The sequence below is a fragment of the Antechinus flavipes genome, chromosome 6 (assembly GCF_016432865.1).
Source record: "Antechinus flavipes isolate AdamAnt ecotype Samford, QLD, Australia chromosome 6, AdamAnt_v2, whole genome shotgun sequence".
Lineage (NCBI taxonomy): Eukaryota > Metazoa > Chordata > Mammalia > Dasyuromorphia > Dasyuridae > Antechinus > Antechinus flavipes.
Window position 1 is genome coordinate 254,159,204 of NC_067403.1, and position 15,900 is coordinate 254,175,103.

Here is a 15,900-nt window from a genome sequence, read left to right on the forward strand (position 1 = left end):
CCCTTCCTCCCCATCCGCGTCCCCCTGCCCGGGTCAGCGACACTTGGAGTAGAGGCTGGGGCCAGGGCTGATCCCTGCGAGAAGGCCCGAGCCCCTTACCGCCCCCCTCCCCGTCTGGTCCCTTCCCCCTCAAGGAGACCACCCCGGGCCTTGCGGCTGGGCGCTGCCTCCAGCACCCTGGAGCTGACCCGAGTGCAGCTGTGCTAGTCATTTCTTCTGATTGGAGGCCTCGGAGGCCGCCTGTTTACTGTTCCTGCCGAGTCTGGCGGCGGGGAGATTAATGGGGCACAATTGAGTTAGGGCCCCGTGGCTGGGGCTGGGAGGAAGGAGGCAGGGGGGAGGGGAGGCTGCCTGCTGGGCCTGGCCAGTGGCACCGGACACGCCCTAAGCTGAGCCCCCGTGGGGGGGGGGAGGAAAGCCGGGGAGAACTGGGGGGAGCTCAGTATGAAGCCCCAGAGAGATGGCTGCCCCAAATGAGGAGCCCCCATCCTTCTGATTTCTGCTTTGAACCTGGCACGCCCAGGCCCCGGAGGGAAGGAGGAGGGAGACGGAAGCTGCTCGGGTTTTCCAGAAGGGAGATGAGGCAAGCCCCCTCAGCCAAGGCCCTCAGCCAAGGCACAACGTCCAAGAAGACCCTTTATTAGCCACCTAATGTTTCTGCTTACCAAAAGGGAAACTGAGGCAAGATCCCAGAGCAGCAGGCCTGGGGCCTGCCTGCCCGGGCATGGTGTAAATAGGGCTGAGCCTCCTGTTTCCAGGGCTGCCAGCTTTTCAGCCCCGGGGGGACAGAAGGTGGGTGGGGGTGATGGGGTGAGCCAGTGAGGAGGTGGGAGACTGGCTTTTCTTAGCATCGTCAGCCTAGGAAGCCCTTCTGGAAGCAGCTGGCCGCTCCCACTCCTCCCTGAGGAGGACCAGGCCCGGAACAGCAGGCAGGGGTACGTGTGGACAGGCCAGGAACGTCCCGGGCGTCCTGTCGGCCCCGTGGTCTTGGGCGTGGGAGACGTCCTCTGGTCGCCACGGAGGCCCGGCTGCCAGCTGCCCTCTCCTAGGGACCCGTGTCCTGCTGTTGGGGGAACCTGAAAGACCCGACAGGTTTGGGGTGAGTGGGGAGGTTTTAAAAGGAAGGGGGAGTTCTAGGAAAGGCGGGGGAAGGGCTAAGTTGGCACCCACCTGTTCTCCACCTCTTCCACTGTGTCCTTCAAGGGCCGGTTCCTGGTTTCTGGCAGCCCAAGAGCCACGAGACCCGAGAGCACAGGGATGGAGCCGTAAATGATGGGGGGCACCAGAGGCATCTGCTCACCCGTCAGCTTTACCAGTGGGGCCACGATGCCCCCCACTCGGGCCATGGTGCTTCCTCCCCCCAGGCCAGTCTGCCTGGGTGGGGGGGAATCCAGTTCCAGAGGAGAGAGGGCGAGTCAGGGTCAGGCAGGAATCTCCTTGTCCCCACCCAGCACCTCCCAAGCACCCCATCCTAGCCTGGGTGGCCAAGACCCGAGGTTTTGCAGCTTATCCTGGTCTTTAACATTATTTATTTATTTTTACTGAGGCAATTGGGGTTAAGTGACTTGCGCAGGGTCACCCAGCTAGGAAGTGTTAAGTGTCTGAGGTCACATTCGAACTCAGGTCCTCCTGACTTCAGGGCTGGTGCTCTATCCATTGCGCCCCCTAGCTGCCCCATCTTATCCTACTTTTAACCCCCTAGAAAGGAATCAGGGGAGCAGCCTTATCCTTCGTCGACCCCCACATCCTGTCTCCCAGTCTTGGCTCCAGACAAAAGACAGGAAAAGAATCTTGGAAGGGGCAGAGAGCTAAGGAGTGAGCACAGGCTGCTGTGGTGGAGACAGGGAGGTCAGTCAGCCTCCCTTTTGGAGGCCCGTGCCCTGAACCTCTTCGCTTTAAATCCAGCACAGCCGGGACCACTTTCCCAGGGCCACCCATTCCCACGCCCCCAACCTCATTCCAAGCAGCAGGGCCCTTCAGGGAAGCCTCAGAGGCTGGCACCCTCCGGCGAGCCTCGGGAAAGGTCCCCCACCTGCCTTTTCCACTCTGGCATTCCCTTTTCTCCGTGTCAGCCCTGCCCTGTCCGGCGTCCCTCCCTCAGGGGCCGCCCACCAGCTTCTCAGCCTTAGGAAGGCATCCCAGGTCTGGCCCCCACCACAAGCAGCTGGCTGCCCTGGGAGCTCAGCCGGCCCTACCTGATGGCCGTGGGGTACAGCTCCCCCGTGTACAGGTACACGCAGTTGAAGGAGGCGGCCAGGCAGCCCTTCCCTAACACCGCCAGAGTTGTCCGAAGGGCGGCCAGTTCTGAGAAAGGACACAGATGGGATGCTAAAGGTGTGGCGTGTGTGTGTGTGTGTGTGTGTGTGTGTGTGTGTGTGAGAGAGAGAGAGAGACTGAGAGACAGAGAGACAGAGATAGACAGACAGACTGACAGAGGGAGGGGACAGAGAGAGGGAAAAAGACAGGTAGAAGAGACAGTGAAAGAGGGACCAAGGAGAGTGAAAGAGAAAAGAGGGAGACAGAGACAGAAGGAGAGACAAAGGAGAGAGAAAAATAAGGGGGACAGAGAGACAGGGAGACAGAAAAGAGACAGAGGGACAAAGAAAGGAGGGAGAGACAGAAAGACAGAAGGAGGGACAAAGGAGAGAGAAGAAGAAGGGGGAAAGAGAGAGACAGATACACACACACACAGAGACAGAGGGAGGAAGAGAATGGGTGTGACATGACAGACATGTGTGAGCATGTCTGTGTGCATGTGAATGGTGTATTCACATAGATAGAGCCCATGGGAAGCAGCTCAGCCCAGTCCTGCAGACCCCCTAGATCTGCTCCATCCCATTGATGTCATTGTTCAAAGCCCCAGAAAACTGGAAATGGAGGCACTCTTGTTCCTGATTTCCTGGTGACAGCCCAGAGACTTCCCCGGCATCACGTGGCCCCGAATGCCAGCTCGCAGGGTTTCCGGGAGCCCTCTGCCCCTCCATGTGAATGGGCCTCCCTACCTGCTCCCTTCAGGACCCGGCCACCATCCGGAGTCCCAGGCTGGGGCCCAGCTGCCTTCCTCCTCCCTCCTGGTCGGGTCAGAGTTGAGACTGGTTGCTAAAACCCCAGGGCTAAGAGGGCGAGAGGGAGCAGGCCCAGGCCTCCTAGGGGACTCCCGCCCCCTCCGTCCTCGGTCCCCTCTCTCAGTTCCTTCTCTTCCACTCCATGAGTTGCTGGGGGCAGCTTTGCCGTGTTAGGGACGTCACGAATGTGAAGTTAGAGGAAACTGAGTTCTTTGGAACGGGTTGGAACGAGGAACCCAAGAAAAGGGCGTGCGTGGGGTCCAGTCCCAGCCAAGTTGTCTTGGGTACATCACCTCCCTAGCCTGGCCTTGTCACCTGATAGTAACAGCAGCCAACATTTCCCCGCCAATCCTGAATCCTAGTACTATTTGAGAATAACTCTTGTGGCCTCAGTTTCCTCATCTGTACAAACAGGAGGTTGGATTAGATGGGGAGAAGATGATTCTGAGCTCTCAACCCTAAGAATCCATCCATCCGAATCAGAGTCTTGGGCGGGGGGGGAGGGCGGGGGGGGAGAAGGAGAGTTGGCTCCCTCTGGGTGACCATGAGCTTGTTATAGTGATTTGGGTGCCCTCTGGTGAGGGGAGAAAGTCAGAAGGTACCACTCTGGGGACTGAAGGAAACTTCTGGAAGATCATAGATCAAAGGATTCAGACTTGAAAGAAGCCATACAATCCAACTCTCTCATTTTACAGATAGGGAAACTGAGGCCCCAGAGATTGTGACTTACCAAAGATCACAGGTAGTAAGTGAAATCGTATAGCACACTCCTATGTAGCTAGGGAGATCTAAGTTCAAAACTCATTTTACTAACTGGGCAATGATGAACAAATCATTGACTTTCCTCAGTTTCCTCATTTGAAGAATGGGGCCGAACCTAGTGGAGACTCGGGCTCCGGGAGGCTCGAGGTTAGTGCTTCAGGCCGGGCAGGAGGGGGGCCGTCCGGGATAGGCTCTCACCTGTGGGCACCAGGAGGTTGGCCAGGATACCCAGGCCAGCGAGCACCAGGGCGGTGACTTGGGCGACCCTGCGTCCAGCGCGGCTCATGGCCAGAGTGGACAGCAGCTTGGCTGGGATATCCACCATCCCGAACAGCAGCTGCAACATGTGGACCCGTAGCCCGAAGCCCTGCAGGTCCATGGCCACTCCATAATAGGCAAAACTGGTAGCGAACCTTTGGGAAGAGAGGGGGGGAGGAAAGGAGATGTGGGGAGTCTCCGCCCCCGTTGCCCAGCCTGGGACTCTTCTGGGAGGGAGAGATGGGAGGGAATGGAATCAGGAGGAGTGCGGGAGAGAGATGGGGCCCTCCTGCTCTGGGGGGGAGAGAGATGGGGGCCTCCCACCATTGGGGCGGGGAGAGAGATGGGGGCCTCCCGCCCTGGGATGTCCACTGGTTTCCCATTCTAGACCACAGTTCTACGGCTCCCAAAGGCTTAGAAAGCCTTTCTCACAGATCTGGAACTCAAGATCTTATAAAAATGAGTGTTGAGAACTATGTTTACGTGTGATTGGAAAAAATAAAATACCATCAAATGAAAAAGAAACACACAAAAGCACCTTTCAGTCATCGCCTTCTCTCTTTTCCCAACAGCTCTGTGGGCCAGGGGCTCCTAGTTTTTTTATCCCATTTCTGGAACCCTGTCATCCTCCTCCCGCTTGGGCGTCTCACTCCGGGTGGTCCCCATTAGGCGCCCCCTTTCCTCCACATCCCATATTCCCCTGGGCCTGCCCAATATCACACGGCTCACTAAGGCTGGGCCTCCTGGGAAGGGTCGCGCTTGAATAAAAACCATCTGCTGGATGTGGTCCATGAGCCATCCCATTTCCTTACTTATTATGTTATTTAAGACCCACTCACAGGACGCTTTTGCCTCGAACTAAACAGAGAAGACAGAAGGTCCATGAGCCAGATCATGACTTATTTCCCCAGATTTTCCACCCTCCTTTCTCCCCTTGTGGTTCTCGTAGGCGCTACTATGTGGAATAGAAGCTATGGCTTGCTTGTCATCTCAGAGGCATAAGGAACCGGGTTCAAATCCTGCCTGTGACATGTGCAGGCTGGATGATCCTCTCGGTGTTCTAGGCAACTCCCTGAGAGCTATAAGCTGGAGAAAAGCTGCCCGTCCACACTGGGATAGGGTTCGTTACTAGGCAAGATTCCGGGTTTAGCGCTGAAAGGACCTTAGTCTGATTCTATAGATGAGGAAACTGAGGTCCAGAAGGGGTCACTAGCTTGTCCCAAGGCCATCCAGGGAGTGAGTGACCCTTTATGACCCCAGAGACTTGGCTTTCAGACTCAGTTTTTCTGAATAGAGCAGAGTAGCTTCTGACACTATCGTGATCTGGGGGCTGGACGACATCCCCTGAACATAGCCGGGGCCACCCACAGTTATGGGGCTGCTAGGTGACAGTGGAAAGAGCTCTGGACTTGGAGACAGAAAGGCCTGAGTCAAACCTTGCCTTAGGTGCTCATTAGCTATGGCCATTTGTTAATCTCTTTCAGCCTCAGTTTCCTCATCTGTAAAATGGGACAACAAGAGCACCTACTTCATAGGATTGCTTGGGAAGATCAAATGAGACAATAAAGTGCTTTGTAAACTTTAAAATGCTCTAGGAAGGGTGAGTCCCCATCCTAAACCTACTTCAGGATAAAGTCGGGAGGCCTGCCCGCCAAGAACCTCCCAGGGAACCCCAGAAGAACCAAGAAATGTGTCTGTGGAGGGTGGTGGCCAGACCTGCCCTTCATCATCTAGGCTTTACACGGCTTAAAATGCCAGATAAAGGGTCTGTGTGTCCCTCTGACCAGGGCTCCAGCCCGGCGCCTACCAGACAGCGGCGAGACACTTGGAGATGCGCCGAATGGTGGGCGTCTGGATCAGGTCCCAAGGGGTTCCGGGGGCCTGAGCCAAATCCAACTCTTTCTGAAGATGGGACTTCAGGACCTGAGCAGCAGGAGAGAGAGAGAGAGAGAAAGAGACAGAGAGAGAGAGAGAGAGAGAGAGAGAGAGAGAGAGAGAGAGAGAGAGGAAGGAGAGAGACAGAGAGAGAGACAGAGATAGATTCAGAGAGACAAAGAGAGGAGAGAGAGAGACAGAGAGGAGAGAGAGACAGAGAGACAGAGACAGATTCAGAGAGACAAAGAGAGGAGAGACAGAGAGAGACAGAGAGACAGAGACAGATTCAGAGAGACAGAGAGGAGAGAGAGAGACAGAGAGGAGAGAGACAGAGAGACAGAGAGAGACAGAGACAGAGAGAGACAGAGAGACAGAGAGAGAGACAGAGACAGAGAGAGACAGAGACAGAGAGAGAGACAGAGACAGAGACAAAGACAGAGAGAGACATCAGACAGACAGACACAGAGAGACAGAGAGAGAGAGCAGAGAGAGAGAGATAGAGATAGAGAGAGAGACCATGGAGAGAGACAGAGAGAGACAGACACACAGAGAGAACAAGCTTAGGAGAAAGCTCCCTTCTTCTGGGGCTCTAAGACCTAGGGGAAAATGGGTGTGGAGGAAAGGGGGGAACGTAATGGGCAGCAGGCTTTCCCAGACTCCTGGAGTGAGACCTCCAGCAGGGGGAGGATGAGAGGGATCCCAGAAACCAGACTCATTGCTCCATGCATGGCCAAACATCATAGCTAATGGCAGGGTCCAGCTCTCAGGGTCACTTACATGTCAGTTCTTCTCTCTTCTCTCACCTCCCCTCTCTCCCCACCCTCCTTTCCCTTTCCCTTCCCTCTCTCCCCACCCTCCCCCCTCTTTCCCTTCTTTTCTCCCATCCCCCCTTCCAGGGGAGCCAGGTCTCCCTGGCAACTCCTTCACCTCGATGCTGAGGCTGTCTCCTTCTGCTCTCCTCCCGTTGATGCGAGCCACCCTCTTCAGCACCTGGATGGCCTGCTCTGGTCTCCCAGCCAGGACCAGCCACCGGGCTGACTCTGCAAACCACCTAGTTGGGGGCAGGGGGCAGAGGTCACGGTCTCTGGGAGCTGTTCCTGACCAGGCATCTTCCCTGCATGTCATTCCCACCCAGAAGCCCCCAACTCTTGCTTGAGAGAGCAGCCTGTGTGTCCTCAAGCAGCCCCTGTGCTTGGGAAGGCCCTAAGCCACAGACATTCTGAATCCCCCCCACCCCCCCTTCTTCCTCCCCCCCCCCATTGCCCCAATTCTGCCCTCCGGTGCAGCTTTCTTCCACGTGTTGTTCCTTCGCTTTCCCGTGTCCGAATCTCTGTGACCCCATTTGGGGTTTTCTTGGTGGAGATGCTGGAGAGGTTCGACATTTCAGCCCTTCAAATACTTGCAGAAAGCTGACTTGTCATCCCGAGTCTTTTCTCCAGGCTAAGTGTCCTTAATAGCCCTGTTTCCTTCAATTAATTCACATATAGTCTGATTCGTGGCCCTTCATCCTCCCTGTCTCTCTCTAACTTATCAGCATCCTTTCCAGAACGTGGGCCTCAGGGCTGAACACGCTGCTCCTGATGGAGCTGGATCAGGGCATGATACGGAGAAATTGCCATCCGGGTATTCTGGCTTCATGAACACAGGACACGGTTCTATTAGATCCTTTGTTTACCATGTTGAGGTCACTTTCCGCTTCATGCCTTGGGTCTTTTTCTTGGTGAGAAGCCATTTCACAGTGCTCCAGCTCCCTGTCCCCCCTTCCCCCACTTGCACTGAAGACATTGATTTCTTGAACCCAACTGTAACACTTGACATTTATCTCCATGAAATTTCATCTTTTTATCCTGAAAAATTTTTAAGGGGCCTGAGTTTTTCCATTCTGTTAATTATCCTTCCTAGCCTTGTATTATATATGCAAATTTGAAAAAAAAGTTGTTCTCTTCAGAGGCAGTTTGTCACAGTACGAAGTCACTTAATCTCAGTCTGCCTCCATTTCCTCCTCTTTATAATGTGAATAACAACAGCACCTATCTCCCAGGGCTGTGGTAGAGATCCAATGAGATACTATTTGCAAAGCATGGATTTTTGTGATTGTTATTCTGTTTCTTTACTCAAAGATACAGGGATGGATACAGGAAAATGGATAATATTCCAGGCAGCTCAGTGGATAGAGAGTTGGATCTAGAGTCAGAGAGACCCGACTTCAAATAGAGCCTCAGACATTTACCAGCTGTATGACCCTGGCCTAGTCACTTAGGTTCTGTTTGCTTCCATCCACTGGAGAAGGAAATGGCAAAGCATTCTGGGATCTCCGGACGGCTTCCGCAGGCACCGAGTCAGACGTGACCGAACAGCCACAAGCCGAGCCACGAGTAGGAATGTCAGCCAGCACAGGACAAAGTGGGAGTCCCTGGGACCCTCCCCTGGAGACTCGGAGATTCACACTCTGTATTCACTTAAGGCTCCGTCCTGTAGCCTGCATCTTGCTGCCTTTCCCACATAATACTTTGTTACAATCTAAGAGCAGGGAAAGGATTGCTTGGATACTGTTGCTAATTGTAGCTCCTTCTCTTCCCTGGATATTCCTAGAGGAAAATCCCCCTTCTTCTTCCCACCACAAGGGGGCAGTAGGTCCAGATTTTCCACCTCTTCCCTCTTCCCAATGGGGAACTCCTGCAGGTCCAAGTTTGGTCTTTTTCATCCTTCATTTCACATGAATATGAATTCATGATAGTTAATAATTTTTACACCTGGGAAATCACGTGATCCGGCCATTTCTTTTTACAGAGGAGGAAACTGGGGTCCGGTAGGGTCGCCCACTGATGATGGGTGTTGCTGGGGGAAGCACGGCCCCTCCCGGATCTCCCTGACCCCCACCCCCACTTGTTCCCCCCCTTATGCACCCCTGCCACACGGGGCCATTCGGAGCCGACTCCTAAGTTTGCCCAAAGAGTTTCAGCCAGTTGCCCCAACCCTAATTCCAGGTTCTAGCTGGACACAAACCCAGTTCTGGATAAAACTAGAACCCTAGTTCTAGCGTTGATTTTGGGTTCCCGTTACACAGGGTTTCCACCATAGTATGAAATAGAAACGGGGTGGGGGGGCGTGATACGTTTGGCTGCCGTTAACGTGCCTACCAGGAGTAGCCGAAGAAAGCAAAGAAAGGCATCGAGAGCGTGAGCTGGAGCCAGCGCCAGTTGGGGAGGGCGTACGCCAGGCCTGGGAGAAGTATCTGCCCGAGGGTGGCAGAATAACTGACCAAGGTCCCCGTCATCGTGCGGGTCCGGGTGGGGGACCACTCTAGAACTGGAGAGAAGAGAAACAGTCACCTTCCCCCTCTGCCCCCCAGGTTCCTTATTCATTCAACACACATGTTCTCCTAAGTGATTATTGCCAAGATCTCTCCCCTGTGACATTTTAATTTCCTTTTTTTTTCAGCATTAATATTCTCTATTCTAAGATTCCTTTTATTCCTGGCATCTTCTGTTCTACATTCTAACAATCTAGGTTTTAAGGTCCCTTCCAAATGGGACATTCTGAGTTCTAGAACCTCCATGACAACATTCTGTGCTCTTAGGTCCCTTTTGGCTCTGTGAGAGTATGTTTTCTGTTCCATCATTCTGGATTCTAAGACCCTTCTCTACTTTGGCATTCTGTGTTCTAGAATACAGAACATAGATTCCCAGTTCTGACAGGCAGTTTTCTAAGATCCCAGCTTTGATGGCCAATTTTTTATGTTTTAGCTTTCTAAACTTTAAAATTCCTTTCAGTGTTCTAAGATCCCTCCCAGTTATGGTATTCTGTGCTCTAAGGAACCTTTTAGCTTTAGTGTTTGGTGTTCTAAGTCCTTTCCAATTTTGATATTTATGTTCTAAGGAACCTTCCAGTTTTAGCATTATGTGTTCTAGGTCCTTTTAGCTATATATTTCTCCCAGTTATGGTATCTTGTGTTCTAAGGAATCCTCCAGCTCTAGTATTTGCTGTTCTAAGTCCTTTCTAGTTCTGCTATTTATGTTCTTCCAGTTTTAGCATTATGTGTTCTAGGTCCTTTCTAGCTCTGATTCCTTTCTAAACATGCTATTTCTCCCAGTTATGGTATTCTATGCTCTAAAGAACCCTCTAGCTTTAGTGTTTGTGTTCTAAGTCCTTTTCAGTTCTGATATTTATGTTCTAAGGAACCTTCCAGTTTTAGCATTATGTTTTCCAGGTCCTTTCTAGCTCTGATTCTTTTCTAGCTTTGATATTTTCTGTTCTAAGGAACCCTCCAGCTCAGCAGTCTTAAGCCATTTCCAGGCCTGATAGCTTCTGTTCCATCATTCTGGGCCCCACTCATGGCCCTGGGATCTGTCCCTCTGCCCATTCCCTTCTTCCTTTCTCATCCCTGCTCCCGACTCCTTCAACCCTACCCTTCCCCACTCCCCAGCTTGCTCTGACTCCCGGAACAAGTCATTAGGTTTCTATTCACAAGGAAGCCGTGCCCTTCCCCCCCGGGGACCTTCTTTCTGTCTGCCCTCCCAGAAGCCCCTGAAGGTGTCTCGCCCCCTCCCCAATCTTCAGGTGGTCATTGGCCTGTGAGCCCGGGCCCCACATCCGGGGCCTGAGGTCCCTGGCCTGGGCTCGCGCTCTGCCAAGCTGTTTCCCCGGGGACAGAGGGTTAACAGGTCCCGAGCTGAGCCGGCCACGTGCGCTCTCTGGGCCAGAGCCAGGCCGGGGGAGGGGGCGGACAATGGAGTTGCCTAGAGCGAGCTTGGCGGAGGGCAAGGACTTCAGAAGGGGACGGGGCCGTGTTTATAGTAATCAGAGAACTTTCCCCCCCTGCTTAAGCCTTCAGGGCACAGCTTAGCCCTAAGTGAACAGGGAACCCCACAGTGCCCAAACACTTTGTGCTGTGCTCGAGAATTCTGGGTAAGAGGAGGAGGGGGCCCAGAGCTCAGGTCCAGAAGCCAGGAATCCTGGATTCTAAAGGTGGGGGAAGGGATTAGGGAACGAGGGGGAGAGAGGTTGCAGGGGGAGGGGGGGAGGGGAGAGCAGCCGCAGGATGGTGGCAAGGGTGGGACAGGATGGGGAAGAAAGGAGCAAAAATGGAGGGATCTAAGGGCAGCGAGCACCAGAAGTCAGGAGGACCTGAGTTCAGATCTGGCCTGAGACACTTAACACTTCCTGGCTCTGTGAGGCTCTGGGGTTCCAGAGCTGGAAGGTTGATTCCTTCACTTTACAGATAAGGAAAATGAGGCCCAGAGAGGGAAGATAACAAGCATTTATTTAATACCTACTGTATGCTAAGAACTTTCTGCAGATATGATCTCTCACAACAACCCTGTCCTAGAGGAGCTAATTAGTATCTTATGGTTGAGGAAACTGAGGGCAAATGGAGATTAAGTGCTTAAGCAGATGGCCTCTAGCGGTGATCCCACAATACCTGAGGTCCTTCAGGTCCTATAGAGGCCGGCACTGAGCCTCAGACTTTATCCCAAAGTCTCTGGTGCTGAGTGGTTGTGTCTGACTCTGTCTTGAATCCAATAGCCCTCTGGTTGGTCTGGCTGCCTCATGCCCCCCCCATGCCAGGGCACAGTCTACTCCACGGCTAAAGACACTTCCTAAAGCCCAGTTCTGACCATGGCATGCCCATCCTCCCTTCCCATCTATAACCATCAATGGCTCCCTATTACCCCCAGGATCAAATACAATCTTTGGTTTAGCTGTGAAAATCCTTCCAAGCCTCCCTGCTCTTCTACATTGGTTCCCTCTCCCTGTGACCCTTCCACCCAGCTCCCCTGGCTGCCCCCCACACTTGAAAGTTTTCCTGCTTCACCTTTGCCTGCCGGCCTCCCTGCCTCCCTTCAAGACTCTGATTGAACTGTACCTTCCCCCAAAGCTCTTTCCTCAAGCTCTCTTACTTCTGCGATAACCTTCAGTCTGACTTGCGCGTATCTTGTTTGCTCACGGCTGTTCGTATGTTGTCTCTCCTGTTAAACCGTAAGCCCCTGAGACCGGGACCGTGGCACCCCCTGTGCTAAGGGCTCCATGAATGTCGGCTGGCCCCGGGAAGGGGAGGCTGCGCGGGACACTCACCCAAAGACATGCAGTTGAGGATGATCCCAGAGACGGCCATCCCGACCAGGAAACGCAGGGCGCAGTAGGTGGAGAAATTGGGGGAGAAGGCGGTGGCGGTCCCCGCCGCCCCCAGCTGCAGGTAGGACCAGCTCAGCAGGGCCTTCCGGCCAAACCTGGCGGGGGGAGCGGAGGATCAGGGCACGGGGAGGGGACAGAGGGCACTGTGACCGGGACCGGGAGACAGAGGCAGGGCCAAGAATGGGGGGGACAGGGTTCGTGGCCCTCAGGGACAGGGGACAGAGGGCACTGTGACCGGGACCGGGAGACAGAGGCAGGGCCAAGAATGGGGAGACAGGCCGAGGATGAAAGATCAGGACAGAGAAGACGGAGCCGAAGGATGCTGGGGAGGAGGGGAAGGAGAGGGAGCTCGGATTAGGAGGGTCTTGGGCCAGAGGTCCAGGATGAGTGGCCGGGGTCGCCCCTCCGCCCTCCCTCTACCCAGGCCAGAGTACCTGTCTGCCAAGCTCCCAAACGCCATGGCTCCCACAAGGACCCCTGCCATGTAAATGGATTGTGCCATCTGGGTCAGTTTCCAGGAGTCACACACCAGGTCCCACTGTTTCAGAGAAAGGAGAAGGGCCTGAGGGGTTAGGAGGGACAAACTGGGAGTTCAAACCGGCCCCTGATTGTTCTCTCTCACCAAAACACCCCCACCAGGGCGATCGGGAACCCTTCGGACAGAGTCTGTGGTAAAGGTCTCCAGGGTCACTGAGGGTCCAGTCTCTGAGGTGCAGAATCATCCCCCAAGGTTATGGAGCTGCCAGAATGTCGCAGGCAAGGGATGTTTCCCTTGTGTCTCCCTAGGGTGGCCTGGTATACAGTAAGCACTTAATAAGTGCTTGCTGATAGGTAGATTGATCTTTCTCTGAGGATTGATTGGTGGTTAAAGATGGAGGAGAAGCCTTCACTTGGGCAGAGGATCATGGGAGGAGAAGCAGATCCAAGGGTGGGGGAGTCAAAAGTGTTGTGAATGACCCAAAGGGGAGGCCCTCAGGAGACGCCAGCTTGAACTGGGGAGGGCCGATGGCGTCTTCGCCCAAGATTGGGCGCTGATGATTCCTCTGTGACAATAAGCTAGACTAAGTCTCTGTTGGTCCCACATCGTCCCTGTCCCAGCCCTCCCAGTGCTGATCTCCTCCCACTCCTCTGCCCACTTCTTCAACCCCCTAGAGGAATGGCTTCTGCTAGGGAGCTATGGCCATGCTTGGACAGTGCCCTCCTGAGGCAGCCTCTCTTCCACTTCCTGACGGACCTCAAGCCTCAGTTTACCCCTGGAGATGCCCCCCGTTGCTCCAGCTTCTGCTCCCTGGGGCCGAGCAAATTCAATCTAGTCCTTCTCAAAGTCCTTGGGCTCGTTGACCATTGACTCTTGGCCACTTTGACCACTGACTCTTGGCCACTCTACGCGGCCCCGATTCCCTTCGGTCGGCGCTCCCACGGTGCATCTTGGGTCCCTTCACCCTCTGGGCTCACTAAAGCCCCCCCAGAGCGCTCAAGTAGGAGAGAGGAGGGGGCCGCCGGGTCACCTTCACGGTTAACTTAGAATCCATTAAACCCCCAACGGCTCCTTCAAGACCCCCTGCTCTCAGCCAGACCTCCCAGAGCTTGTCCCAGGAAAGTGATTTTTCCAACTGAGGCACATGGTTCCTCACTTAACGTGAGCCGTCACCTGACTGGCATCTCGCGTTAGCCATCCCTCCTGACTTTGGGTCATGAGCACATTTGGGAAGGGGCCATTTCTGTCTTTAGAGGAGCTGATAAAAGTGAGGAGCGGGACGGGGATGAGCCCGGATCCGTGAGGTGCTCCACCAGAGGCCCCCCAGGCAAGGGGCGCTCAAACGTAGAGGCGGTTCCCGATGGCTTTGTCATCAGCCATGTCGGAAGCCCTCTGACTGTGCCAGTCACCGGAGCTCGCCTTGCCATCTTTGCCACATGATTAAGTCTATGGCACATCAGGTGATCCTGTGGCGTTCCTCAACTTACCCACTCGGTAACTCTGCTAGGAAAGGACATGGGGTCACCCTGGCAGGACTTTTCCCATCTAGTCTCATCTCTCATCTGGCAGATGGAGGCCAGAGGGAAGGGACTTCACCAAAATGACCTGGGGGGGGGGAAGAGACCTCAGCTCTCCAGCTCTCACGCTCTGAACCTGCTAGCAGGTCTCTTCCTCAGGCCGGCCCCTCATTACCTCTGTCACGATGGTAGCCTCGAACTCGCTGCGGTCATAGGTCCATCCGTCTCGGCACGGTTCAGTGGCGGGGACGCTCCCGTTGGGGGAGGTAGCGTTGGGCTCCAGGATCTGCCAGTGGGGGCGGGAGAACTGCCGGCACCTCTCGGGCTGGTGGCCCTCGTCCAGTGGCACCCACAGCCGGAGGAGCCTCTCGGAGCTGAGGTTCCCCGTCTGGCCGAGGGGCACTGGCGGGAGCCGGCAGTGGTGTGGGGGCACGGCCGCCGAGAAGTTCTGCAGGAGGTTGTGAGAGGCCGTCAGGAGTATGGGGGCCACCAGGGCGAGGATGTGCAGCCGTTGGAAGAGCCCCAGTCCCCCGAGCTGCTCCAGCAGGCTGGCGAAGGTCATGGTGGTTCCGGGGAGCTCCTGGCCTCGGCTCCCCGACTGCTGCCGTGGGCTGGTAGAGGAAGACTTAGTGCAACGGGGCTGCTCTGGTCCCAGAGTCCCGGCCTTACCAGCTGATCTGTTCAGCCCTTGGAGGCCGGAAACGCCAGAGCTGTGGGGGGTCCCCCTCCTCCGGGCCAACTGGTCTCAGCTGCAGATGGGAAAAGAGGCCCGGGCCGTCCCCCTGTCCAACTCCCCTCGTCCCTCCGACCCTTGTTCCCGAGCGCTGCCCCGGTGCGACTGTGGGGATTCCTGTGGGGACCTGGCTTTGGCAGGGCCTGGCCAGGATTGCGGGGGCCAAGAACCTCCCCTCCCCGCTCTATCCATCCTCCCACCCAGCCCAGCCGCAGTTACCTCTCCCGGGTTAAACTGTTATTTTGGCTCTAAAGGATTAACCACTGAGAAGGGGAGCGGGGGATGTCCCAAGTCAAGGAAAGAACTGTGGGCCAGAAGACTGATGAGCGTCAGCTTGTCCAGGCTGAGCGGCGGGGCACTTTGCCAGTCACTCCCTGGCACCTCGTCCACATGCAGGGCTTGAGGAGCCTTCTCTGGGCCTTTCTGTGGCCCATGGGTCGCCCCCACGGGGGGGGGGGGAATATTAAGAACTTCAAGGGCAAGGGGCAAGAGGGATAGTGCCAGAATCTCCAAGTTGGGGGGGGTGTCAGGGGCCAGAGTCCGACCCGTCCCCCGGGGGATCCTCCTTTGCCATCCCCGACCAGTGGCGGCTCGTCTGGCTCCTCCTGCCCCCGCTCTTTGGAGACATCCAGCCACGGGGGACTTATTACTTATTACCCATTCCACTTTGGCACTCTTCTTAATGATTAGGAAGTTTTTACTTAGACTGAATGTGATGTGGGGGAAGGAAAAGGGAGGCAAGAAGAGGACAAAGTCCTGAGGGGGGGGAGTAGCCAAGGGGGTGCTTCCCTTCCTTCCCCTGGCCTTAAAGGCCCTTTTCTGGATTCCCGGGGGGGTGGGGGGAGAGGGGAGAGTCAGCCCCCAGCCCTGCACAGTGGCAAGGGCACGCTTGGGTTTGGGGGCATGAGGGGAACAAAGACTGCCCCCATTTCAGCTGTTTTGCCTTCCAAATGTGGGTTTCTGCTTTCCTGGTGAGGACGTTTGTGATTCAGGAGAACCTGTCAGGTCTGGCTCTACCGGGGGAAGGGAGGCTTGGGTTGGAGTGCCGTGGCAGCCGGTGGATGGGATTCTAGATGC

At 55.2% G+C, this 15,900-nt stretch overlaps 1 protein-coding gene across 2 annotated transcripts; it reads right to left on the reverse strand.

Moving 5' to 3' along the window:
• Positions 1 to 618: 618 nt before the first annotated feature.
• LOC127539631 (solute carrier family 22 member 6-like) lies at positions 619 to 15,019 on the reverse strand. Of its 2 annotated transcripts, XM_051963837.1 has the most exons (10): positions 14,266 to 14,986; positions 12,530 to 12,633; positions 12,036 to 12,190; positions 9,101 to 9,269; positions 6,888 to 7,011; positions 5,893 to 6,008; positions 4,026 to 4,240; positions 2,196 to 2,304; positions 1,171 to 1,374; positions 619 to 1,076 (listed from the first exon to the last, which is right to left on the reverse strand). In XM_051963837.1, exons 1-10 carry the CDS (start codon positions 14,650 to 14,652, stop codon positions 1,046 to 1,048), a joined length of 1,614 nt encoding a protein of 537 aa, XP_051819797.1. In that variant the 5' UTR covers positions 14,653 to 14,986; the 3' UTR covers positions 619 to 1,045. The 2 variants fall into 2 exon arrangements, with proteins under 2 accessions (XP_051819797.1, XP_051819798.1); XM_051963838.1 differs by lacking the exon at positions 619 to 1,076 and having other exon boundaries at positions 1,227 to 1,370; positions 14,266 to 15,019.
• Positions 15,020 to 15,900: the final 881 nt, after the last annotated feature.